Raw genomic sequence first — 11994 nt, 5'->3', positions numbered from 1 at the left:
GACTGGTGTCTCTCAGGGAGATATCTACACTGACTGGTGTCTCTCAGTCCCCTCTCTCTCTCTCTCAGGGAGATATCTGTACACTGACTGGTGTGTCTCAGGGAGATATCTGTACACTGATTGGTGTCTCTCTACCCGTGAATAAACCATGTAAAATATGCAACAAAAACTGTTGCCTCACCATCTGAATTCAGGACAAGTGTCTCTTTTGTTTTCCAGCTATCGAACATATCCCATAATTTCACCGTCTTATCCCAGGATGCACTAGCCAGGAGTGTATGTGATGGGCTGAAGCTCAGATTACTGACTGGACCCTCATGCGCGGCCAGGACCTGTAAAGTCAAGGTTTAAACAGTAAGAAGCAGTTTACTGAATGAATAATACACGGGACCTGTCTTACCCAGCACAGGGTTACAGCACTCAAACACACACTGTCTCCATCCCTATTCTCCTCTGTGTCTAACAGCATAATCACATCTCTCCAACATCCCAACCCTTACCGAAAACATCCAGGGAGGGGAGAAGCTGAAGGGACAGGGATATATTTCCAAGTCAGGATGGTGAGTGGCCTGCAGGGAAACTTACAGGGGGTGGCGTTCTCATGTATCTGCTGCCCTTGTCCTTCTAGATGGTAGTGGTCATGGGTTTGGAAGGTGCTGTCTGAGGATTTTTGGTGTATCTTATGGTTGTAGACACTGCTGCTGAGTGTCGGTGGCAGACAGAATGGGTACAGAAGGCTGCTAGACTCTGGTCTAGAAACGTTAACTCTGTTTTCTGTCCATAGATGCTGTGAGACCTGCTGACTTTCTCCTGCACGTTCTCTGTCTGTTCCAACATTCTCTCCCTCCATCACCAATGGTCAGTACCAGCCACTCACTATCCTGAATTGGAAATATATCTCCATTCCTCTCGTGCGACTGGAACTGCCTTCCTAGGTTCTGCTCTAAGGATCAGGTTTGTGGTGGGGAGACAGGCAGAGGGAGGACTGATAACAGGGGCTGGAGCTGGTGTATGTTTGGGTGTTGCAGCCTGGTGCTTGGTAAGAAAGGTTAGGCTGTGTCAGTAAACAGAGGTGAAATTCACTTAGGAGCAGCAGGAATAGGCCATTCGGTCCATCCAACCTACTGCATCATTCAACGTGATTGTATCTGACGATCGAACTCAGCAGCTTGCTCCAGCTTTCTCTCTGTACGCAGAGCAGAATGTCATGAATACAGTGTTGAACAATCAATCCCAGACTCACCTCCAGTAAGCGGCCAGTTTGCATCGACCAGACAAAAATTTCAAAGGAATCCTGTGAGCCAGCACACACAATCTCCCCACTCATATCCACAGCCAAGGAGAAGAACTGAGTGGGTCGTGGCGATGTGAATGTTCGGAAATTTCGATACCTGTGAGAACACAAAGGGGGTTGTTCATTCAGCAACTTTACCCTGAAAGGTCCCACCAGCTAAAATATCAACTTGTAATGTGACCAAACCCATCCCTAATAGCCCCCCAAAACACCAACCCCCATCACAAATACCCACAAACACATCTACCCAATACCGAAAATACTGAGCCCACCCCAAATACATCCCCAAATAGCTCCAACACCACCCAATGACGAACATTATTTCAGACATTATTATTACAAAACACTGACTGGGTGACCGTTTTGCAGAAAGCCTACGTTCTGCCCACAGAAAACACCCTGAGTTTCCAGTTGCTTGCTGCTTCAACACACCACCCTGTTCCCTGGCCAACATCTCTGTCTCAGGCTTAACACAGTGTGGAGCTGGAAGAACACAGCAGGCCAGGCAGCATTAGAGGAGTAGGAGTGTCAACGTTTCGGGTCGGGACCCTTCTTCAGAATTTCTGAAGAAGGGCCCCAAGCCAATATGTTGACTTTCCTGCTCCTCTGATGCTGCCTGACCTGCTGTGTTCCTCCAGCTCTACACTGTGTTGACTCTGACCCCAGCATCTGCAGTTCTTGCTATTGCTGTAGTGCTCCAGCGAAGCTCAGTGCAAACTGGAAGCACAGCATCTCATTTTCCACTTGGGAACTCTACAGCCTTCTGGGCACAACATCGAGTTCAACAACTTTAAAGGTACCTTCGCCCATGTCCTTGCCCCTATCCCCCCTCCACACACAAGGCCTTGTTATCACATTGGCTGCTACCACAAACAACGTTTAGTCAGATACTAACGGCCTGTATCAGCAGCACTATTCCCTAAGACTGACCTTTGGCCACTCCTGTGTCTGCCCAACAGTTTTCTCTCTCTCGCTTTCTCTCTGGGCTCCATCTCATCTATTGTTTGCTCCTCCCCCTGCCCCAACCCATCTTCAGCATGTACACCAACCTTCTCCCAGCTACAATCAGTTCTGAAGAAAGGTCACTGGATCTGAAATGTTAACTCTGCTTTCTCTCCACAGATGCTGCCAGTCCTGCTGAGTTTCTCCAGCAATTTCTGTCAGATATATTAACCAGCCTGGTAAGCTTGTGGTAATAAGGCAGGCGTGTCGTGCAGATATTATTATTATGACTCACCTGTGAAGGTCGAATGCTCGGACTGTCCCATCCAGAGAGGCGCTCAGCACTACAAAACCCGTAGAATTGAAGGTGACTGCAGTGACAGCGCTTGTGTGTTCAGTAAACGTCACAATACAGAAACCACTGCTCGTGTTCCAAACTTTCACCTGGCGGGAGGCCAGAGGTCAGTCACAGTGAACCTTTCTCACACCAGCATTTAACACACAGACCAACTAAGGGAGAGGAGAGGTCAACAACTACAGGCCAAGGGGTTAACAACAAGACCACAAACCTCACTCTCCATTAACCCCACCCTCCCCCCCGCGTCTGTCAGCACACCCCCTCCCCACCACTCCCCCCACCCCACCGGCGTCTGTCAGCCCCGCCCTCCCCCAGCATCCCAACCAATTCTCAATCCATACCAGTACATTTCCCACGGTCTCCCGTGCTGGTTTATTTACTAACTTTGCAGGTGGGAACTTATCAAATGTTTCTGAAAATCCAAATACATCACACCCACTGGTTCTCCTTTATCAATGTAATATCCTCAAGAAACTCCAAGTTTGGGAAAGATAATTTCCCTTTCATAAGTCCATGGTTATTTTGATTAATTTTACCACCCTTTCAACTTGTTCAGTTATCATACCCTCTCTAATGGACTCTAACACATTATTTATAGAATGTTGTCAAGATATGAAGATAGATTGAAGAGGTTGAGGCTGTTATATGTGGAGCAGCGAAGGTTGAGAGGGGTACTGAAGGAGGTGTATATTATTCTGAGGGGCATAGATAAGGTGGATAGGAAGGTACTGTTTCCAAAGCAGAGGGGTCAGTAACCAAGGGGCATTGATTTAAAGTGAGGAGAAGTCTAAGAAGAGAGTTGAGGAGGATATTTTTCACTCACAGCGGAGTCGGAATCTGGAAGTCATTGCCTGAAAGGGTGACTGAGTCAGAAACTCTCGTAACATTTAAACAATATTTACATATTCACCTTTAGGACCATGGCCAAAAGCTGGAAATGGGATTAATGCAGTCAGATATTTGCTGGGAATGGGATTAATGCAGTCAGATATTTGCTGGGAATGGGATTAATGCAGTCAGATATTTGCTGACTGGTGTGAACACGATGGACCAATTTCACTTATAACCCCAGAGTTTTATTAATTGACTTTAAATTACATCACCTTTCAGGGTGGGCAAGAATAAAAAAAAATCACTCAGTAAAATGATCCCACGTCGATGTTCTGAATTAAGTGCAGGTCTCCTTTCTGAAATGAGACTGATGTATAGGGAGGGTCTCACCTTGCCATCCTCTCCCCCTGTGACAATGTACTGAGCATCTGGAGAGTACGACAGTGTGGCCATGTTGTTGAAGTGACCTTGTTGTTTGAAAACGTAAGACTCACTCTGCCACTCCCAAACCAGGAGCTGCCCCAGACCTGAAACACACCCACAATAAGAATCACATCATGCGGCATTACCCCTTCAATCCGACACAGATACGCGACAGCAAACAGTAAGTCAGCCGGAGAAAATAATCTGAAACCCCCTCAATAATCACCATCAGCCTTTCAGTCACACCCAACCACCCTTTCCTACATCCCGGAATTCCATCTCCTTACCTTTCCCATGAATCCTTTCTTTTTTGATCATCTTGTCATTTCCCATATCAATTCCTATTTTTCCCAGAACTTCTGGTTTGAGTTCCTCGAATCAGGAGTCCACCCTTGCCCCAGTTCTGAAACAGTTCTTTGTTAAGTCACCAGTGACATCCTGAGTGTGACAGCGGCAAACGATCCCTTCTTATCCTTCTCAAAATGTCTTTGGCCTTTAACACAGCGACCACACCATCCTCTGCCATCACAGCTTCACCATCACCCAGCTGGCTGGGACTGCTCTCACCCAGCTCCATTCTTATCTCATAGTTAGACAATCCCATGTACACTAACAACAGCCAGTTCTACTCACTGCCACCTCTCTCATCTCTTCCAATGGTGATAAATGATCAGGCGGTTTATCTAACACCCAGTGCTGGAGGAGCAGAAATGTCCTTCAGTTAAAAATTGGGACGACTTAAGACATTACTTGCAGCCTGTGTTGTGAATTTCAGGTTCTTAGTGACAGACCCCACGCCCCTTCCGAGGGTCAGTGGTATTTCTTATCTGAACCTCTGACCAAATTCTGTGAACCACAAAGACCAAGCTCCATAACATTGTCTGTTCCTGATGTCAAATAAAACAGCAAGAAAGTGTGTTCAGAAATAGAAAGCAGTGAAAGGCAATGAGGTGGAAGCTGAAACAGGGTCCAGAGAGAGACTGGATTCTAGACAGAATGTGAAAACTTACCCAGAAACCAGAACGGGAGCAGGAGTTCCAGAGTGAACTTGGGATCATGGTCAGTGTTGAGAGCTGGGAACAGGGTCTGGAGTGGGGAACTGGGTTGGGAACAGGGTTACAAATGGGGCAGTGTTGGAAACAGGAAACTGGGCTGGTCAAAATAATCAAGGGGCAAAAGGAGGAGAGGAAATAAATATAATAGCTATCACTAGATAAAAAGCACTACAGAAGCTATTGGGACAACGTTCCCCATACCTAATGGCATGCACACTAGGTTATTAAAGGAAGTAGCTACAGATATAGCGGATGCACTGGTGTATTTTTCTTTTATTCATTAACGGGATGAGGGCGTTGCTGGCCAGGCAGCATTTATTGCCCATCCCTAATTGCCCAGAGGACAGTTATGAGCCAAGTACATTGCTGTGGGTCTGGAGTCACATGTAGGCCAGACCAGGTAAAGATGGCAGTTTCCTTCCCTAAAGGACATTAGTGAACCAGATGGGTTTTTCCGACAATCAACAATGGATTCATGGTCATCATTAGATTCTTAATTCAAACATTTTCATCGAATTCAAATTCCACCATTTGCTGTGGCGGGATTTGAACCCAAGTCCCCAGAACATCACCTGGGTCTCTGGATAAAAGTCTAGCAATAATACCCACAAAGCCATTGCCTCCTGTAATCTTCTCGGAATCCTTAGATTCTGAAAAAGTCCCATATGATCAGAAAACTAATAATTTTATTTAAAAGGGAAGGAGAGATGAGGCAAAGTATGGCATGAATTAAATATGACCTTTTAAAAAAACTGTAGAAAAATGCACTGACTAATTACTTTCCTCACAAAGGAGGTAATATTTAATGTAACTGGCTGCCTTAATGGTAGTTACATTTGCAATTAATTTTTCTATTAAAACATGGCATTTTGTATCACTTATTAATGTTTAATCATATTTGTGAATTCAATACTGGCTTAGCTGTAAACCTCACGAAAAAAATAAAATGTTAACAGTGATCCAATTAAAAAAAAGCGCATGGTGTTGGAGGTAGTATATTCGCATGGGCAGAGGATTAGCATATGAATCGAGGACAGAGAGCTGGGTTAAGGCATCATTTTCAGGATGGAAACCTGTAACTAATGAAATGGCATAGGGATCAGTGCTGGGGCCACAATTATTCACAATATAGATTAATAATTTGGATGCGGAAAATGAATACACCATTACCAATTGCTACTTACAGATGGCACAAAAGTAGGTGGGAAGGAATGTGGTAAAGGTGACCCAAGAGTCTATAGTGGGATAGAGACAAGTGAGGGGGCAAAAACTTGGCAGATGGAATATAATGTGGCAAAATGTGAAGCTATGCACTTTTACAGGAAGTATAGAGAAGGTGAGTATTATTTAAACAGATAAAGACTGCAGAAAACTATAGAACTTGGGCTCAGACCCACTGGAGTTTAGAAGAATGAGAGGATTTCATTCCAATACACAACCCTGAGGGGACTTGACAGGGTGGAAGCTGAGCGGATGTGTCCCCTTTTAGGAGAGAGTAAAATAAGTGACAATTTGAAAAGAAATGGCCTTCATTGTATGATGCAGGTTAGAAAACATTTTTCTCTCAGAGGGTCTACAGAATTCACTTCAGCAGCGAATGGTACACAGGGAATCCATAAGACCGTAAGATATAGGGGAAAATTTAAGCCAATCAGCCTGTTGAGTCTGCTCCACCATTCAATCATGGCTGATATGTTCCTCAACTCCATTCTCCTGCTTCTCCCTGTAATCCTCAATTCCCTTATTAATCAAGAATCTATCTAACTCTTTTTTAAATACACTCAGTGACTTGGCCTCCACAGCCCTCTGCAGCAATGATTTCCACAGATTCATCATCCTCTGGCTGAAGAAATTCCTCCTCACCTCAGTTCTAAAGGATTGTCCCTTCACTCTGAGACTGTGCCCTCAGGTCTCCCCCAACCACTATCCAGGCCTCTCAGTATTCTGAAAGTCTTTATTACCCCTCATCCTTCTAAACTCCCAGAGTCCTCAACCATTCCTCATATGACAAGCCCTTCAGCCCCAAGATCATTCTTGTAAACCTGCTCTGGACCCCATCCAACACCAGCATATCCTTCCTAGATACAGGACCCAAAACTGCTCACAATATTTGCAATGCGTTCTGACCAGAGCCTTGTACAGCCTCAGCAGTGCATCCCTGCTCTTGTATTCTAGCTCTCTTGAAATGAATGCTAACATTGCATTTGCCTTCCTTTCTGCCAATTGAACCTGCATGTTAACCTTAAAAGAATCCTAAACCAGGATTCCCCAAATCCTTTAGTGCTTCAGATTTCCAAAACCTTTCCCCATTTGGAAAACAGTCTAAACCTCCACTCTTTCTACCAAAGTATATAACCTCACACTTTCCCACACTGTGTTCCATCTGCTACTCCTTTGCCCACACTCCCAGCCTGTCCAAGTCCTCCTGCAGCCTCCCTGCTTCCTCAACATTACTTGTCCCTCCACCTATCTTCGTGTCATCTGTAAATGTAGCAACAATGCCGTCAGTTCCTTCATCCCGATTGTTAATGTAAATAGTTGTGGTCCTAACACAGGCCCCTGTGAAACTCTACTAGCCACCAGCTGCTATTCTGAAAAGGACCCCTTTATCCTCACTCTCTGCCTTCTGCCAGTCAGTCAATCCTCTATCCATCCCAGTACCTTGCCCCTAACACCGTGGGCCCTTATCCTATTTAGCAGCCTCCTGTGCAGCACCTTGTCAAAGGCCTTCTGGAAATCCAAATAGATCACATCCACTGGCTCTCCTCTGTCTAACCTGCTCGTTATCTCCTCAAAGAATTCTAACAGATTTGTCAGGCATGACCTCTCCTTGATGAAGCCGCGCTGACTCAGCCCTATTTTACCAAGCACTTCCAAGTGCTCCACAATCTCAGCCTTAATAACAGACTCTCAAATCTTACCAGTGACCGAGGTCAGCCTAAGCAGCCTATAGTTTCCTGTCTTCCATCTCCCTCCCCTCCTAAACAGCGGGGGGGTTACATTAGCGATTTTCCAGGCCTCTGGGACCCTCCCTAACTCCAGTGATTCCTGAAAGATTACCACCAATGCCTCTACAATCTCCTCAGCGATTTCCTTGAGAACTCTGGGGTATAGTCCATCTGATCCGGGTGATTTATCCACCTTCAGACTCTCACCTTCCCCTTAGTGATGGCCACTTCACCCACCTCTAGCCCCTGACTCTCTTGAAGTTCTGATATGCTGCTGGTGTCTTCTCCTACAAACACTGACAAAAAGTACCTGTTCAATTCCTCTGCTGTTTCTTCTTCCCCATTATTACTCCAGCCTCATTTTCTATCAATGTCCACTCTTGCTTCTCACTTCCTAGAAAAGAACTGTTTAAAAAACTAACTTATCCTTATATTTCATCTTCACCAACCTAATGCTTATTTAGTTTTTAATGCATATTTAGGTTTTTAAAGGTTTTCCAATCCTCTGTCTTCCTGCTAATCTTTTCTTTATTCATTCACAGGATTTGAGTGTTGCTGACCAGGCAGCATTTATTGCCCATCTCTAATTGCCCAGAGGGCAGTTAAGAGCCAACCACATTGCTGTGGGTCTGGAGTCACGTGTAGGCCACACCAGGTGAGGATGGCAGTTTCCTTCCCTAAAGGGCATTAGTGAACCAGATGGGATTTTCTGACAATCAGCAATGGATTCATGGTAGACTCTTAATTCCAGATTATTTGAAAATTTAATTCAAATTCCACCATCTGCTGTGGTGGGATTCAAACCTGGGTCCCCAGAACATTATCTGGGTCTCTGGATTAACAGTCCAGCGATGTTACCACTAGGCCATCGCCTCCCCACATTGTACACTTTCTCTTTTGCTTGTATGCTGTCCCTGACTTCCTTTGTCAGCCGTAGTGCCTTGCCCTCCTCTTAGGATGTTTCTTCTTCCTTGGGATAAATTTCTGCTGTGCCTCCTGAATTACCCCCAGAAATTCCTTATATGTTGCTCCACTGTCTTCCCTGTTAGGCCCCATTCCAATCAACTCTGGCCAGCCCCTCCCTCTCAAACTGCAGGGTGAATTCCGTCATATTATGGTCACTGTCACATAGGCATTCCTTCACCTTCAGCTCCCTATCAGGTCTGTCTCATTACACATCAGTAAATCCAGAATCAAAAACAGAAATTGCTGGAAAAACTCAGCTGGTTTGGCAGCATCTGTGGAACAAAAGCAGAGTTAATGTTTCAGGTCTAGTAACCCTTTCACAGGACTGGAGAACCTCTTCCACATCCTGACTACTGCTGGGAGGCCTGTACACAACTCCTAGCAGGGTCTTTTATCCTTTGTGGTTCCTCAACTCTACCCACACAGATTCTATGCCTCTACATCACTCCTTACTGTCAGCTTAATTTCATTTCTTACTAACAAGGCAACCCCATCCCTTTTCCCATCGGCCTGTCCTTTCCATAGGACATGTATCCTTGGATATTTAGTTCCCAGCCCCGATCCCCTTGCAGCTACATCTCTGTGATCCCCACAACATCGTACCTGACAATTTGAAACTGCACTACTGGCTTGTTTCGAATACTGCACGCACTTCAGTACAACACCCTCAGTCCTGCGTTGATTGCCCCACTTCTTGTAGTTGTCACCTTATCTGCTATGCCTGAAGTTAGATTCCTGACCCTTTCCACAGTCTCTGTACTCTTACTTGTTCTGGAAACGTTAATAACCTGTGCTGAGACCTCCCCCGTCCCCTTTAACTTTTCCCATAATTTTCCATGCAATTGAAACCACCTGCCCCCCCACCACCAACTCTCAGATTAACTGTAGGACAGAGTTAGATAGATTCCGGGGCGGCACGGTGGCTCAGTCATTATCACTGCTGCCTCACAGCACCAGGGACCTGGGTTCGATTCCAGCCTTGGGCGACTGTCTGTGTGGAGTTTGCACATTCTCCCTGTGTCTGTGTAGGTTTCCTCTGGGTGCTCCAGTTTCCTCCCACAATCCAAAGATGTGCAGGTTAGGTGGATTGGTCATGCTAAATGGCCCACAAGGTTCAGGGATGTGTAGATTAGGTGGGTTATAGGGGGATGGGTCTGGGTGGGATGCTCTGAGGTTCGGTGTGGACTTGTTGGGCCGAAGGGCCTGTTTCCACACTGTAGGGATTCTAAGGTTCCATCACAGCTTTAAATAAACCCAACAATGGAGTAAAGTGCCACACTCCAAAGATTCACCATCCTCCGAGTCTGTTTCTCCTCACTTCAGCCCTGAATGGTCAGCCCCTTTGCTTGAGACTGTGTCTCTGTTCCCAGTTACCCAGCCTGGGGGTGGTTGCGGGGCGGGGTGGGACGGGACACGACACCCCTTCACAACCCTGTCTCTCAGTGAGATCACCTCTTATTCTGCTCAACTCCCGATCCCATTTACTCAGCCCCTCATCCCAGGGCCAGCTTGAGTGAATCTTTTACACCAAAGTGACTCTCCTCACATGCAGCCCATGTCCTCTCCACAGCTTACCTTTCCACCTAGCTGTGTACCATCAGCAAGGCCATACATTCCCTCTGTCTCTGCAAATATAACAAACACTTTCTCACCTGGACACCCAAACGCAATCCAGTCCCCAGACACATTCACAGAAATCGACTCGATCCTTTGGTCTGAAATACTGGAGATAATAAGAATTAGTAACTGGAACAATCATTGCCTCCCAGCCCCACCCAGCACCTAATCAGATTCATCATCATATCAATCCCCTGCCCCATGAGTGGGGATAGAGCAGTGCAGCTCAACTCCTGGACAGTGACAGATCCCTCAGTACATTCCTGTGTTGTTTGCACTCTCCCTTACAGCTCACACTAACCAGCCACACATATTGACTAGTTTACTGCCTTCCCATTGCACCTGTAAACGCTGGGCTTTACCTGAGCGAGTGGATGAGGTTAAATTCTGGCAGCTCATGGAGATGAAATATCCCAGAAGCAAATCCTGTGACCAGGAGGTGAGTTTTCTTGTGGTAGGCAGCAGCTGTCAGATCATTGAAATCCTTCTCTTTATTGAAAAAATGCCTTCAAAAAAAAAAACACACAGGATTGGAAAATACTGAGACATAAATCAGACAGGGAGGGGCAATGAGAGAGAGAGAGAGACAATGAGAGAGAGGGTGGAGAGAGAGAGAGAGAGAGAGAGAGAGAGAGAGTGAGAGGTACAGACACAGACAGACAGAGACAGCAAAAGAGAGATAGACTGTGAGAGAGAGGGTGTATGTGTACGAGAGAGAGAAAGAAAAGACAGAGGGACAGTAAAGATGGAGACAGTGAGAGAGAGAGAGGGAGATAAAGCCAGACCTAGTAGAGATGGACAGACAGCGAGTGAGAGGAAGGAAAAAAGGGGAAATGAGAGTGCGCAAAAGAAAAAGTGAAAAGGATGGAGAAAGGGAATGAGACAGACAGAGAGCTTGCACCAATGATAGGATGGACAGTGAGACATAACACAGAGCGAATATGGTGAATGGAAGTAGAGATGGGGAAGGACAAGAGGGGGGAGAGAGAGAGAGATAGGGACAGCCAGAGACACATGTAGAGCAACAATTAAAAAAAGACAGGCACATTGTCGAACAGTCAATGACAAATCAGTGTGTATCTGCAGCATTTCTTACTTTCCAACTCGAGAGTATTTCACTTTCCCAATCCTTTCCTGCTCTGACTCTGCTTTTCCCCGAATGATTTCTGCACTCTGCCCAGTGATTTCTTGGCTTTGATCAGTCTCTGTTTTGTCCTTGGTCTTTGGGAGTTGGCGCTGAAGACCATCAGGTTCTGTATCACACTGCCACACACACAGGGTAGCATCCCGACTCAGTGTATAGATCTGCAGCAAAACATATCTCCATTCAATCTGATACCAACCACAGAAAACCACTCAGGCCACCCACACAGTCACTGGCAACTCCACACCTTCACCCTACCCCCTGGGTCAAAGGTCAGGGTGGGCTGCCCAAGCTGTGCCAATGAATATCTAACAGTGATGGCAGGGGGAATGTGAACCCTGGGGAGGGGCAGGGGAGGGGGGTGCGAACCCCTGGGAGGGGCAGGAGAGGGGTGAGCGTGAACCCCTGGGGGGGGG

The 11994-nt window shown here is 46.2% G+C and overlaps 2 protein-coding genes across 2 annotated transcripts in view; both read right to left on the bottom strand.

Annotated features, from left to right (window-relative positions):
* The window catches only part of gatd3 (glutamine amidotransferase class 1 domain containing 3), a 34262-nt gene extending 31574 nt beyond the window's left edge, over positions 1 to 2688 (bottom strand). Inside the window, exon 1 of the mRNA XM_048602719.1 lies at positions 2681 to 2688. The gene's annotated coding sequence lies outside the window, so the exon portion shown is untranslated. The remainder of the gene's footprint in view (positions 1 to 2680) is intronic.
* Positions 1 to 11994, bottom strand: part of pwp2h (PWP2 small subunit processome component) — a 55534-nt gene that overhangs the window by 10525 nt on the left and 33015 nt on the right. Inside the window, exons 2-8 of the mRNA XM_048603011.1 lie at positions 11531 to 11739; positions 10797 to 10940; positions 10470 to 10540; positions 3816 to 3952; positions 2532 to 2680; positions 1244 to 1391; positions 182 to 332 (exon numbers count right to left, since the gene is read on the bottom strand). Coding sequence (XP_048458968.1) covers positions 182 to 332; positions 1244 to 1391; positions 2532 to 2680; positions 3816 to 3952; positions 10470 to 10540; positions 10797 to 10940; positions 11531 to 11739 — 1009 coding nt within the window. The remainder of the gene's footprint in view (positions 1 to 181; positions 333 to 1243; positions 1392 to 2531; positions 2681 to 3815; positions 3953 to 10469; positions 10541 to 10796; positions 10941 to 11530; positions 11740 to 11994) is intronic.

Source organism: Rhincodon typus, chromosome 11, assembly GCF_021869965.1.
Source record: "Rhincodon typus isolate 14 chromosome 11, sRhiTyp1.1, whole genome shotgun sequence".
Classification (NCBI taxonomy): Eukaryota; Metazoa; Chordata; class Chondrichthyes; order Orectolobiformes; family Rhincodontidae; genus Rhincodon; species Rhincodon typus.
Note: the sequence above shows the minus strand (reverse complement) of the source record. Positions and strands in the feature narration are given on the sequence as shown.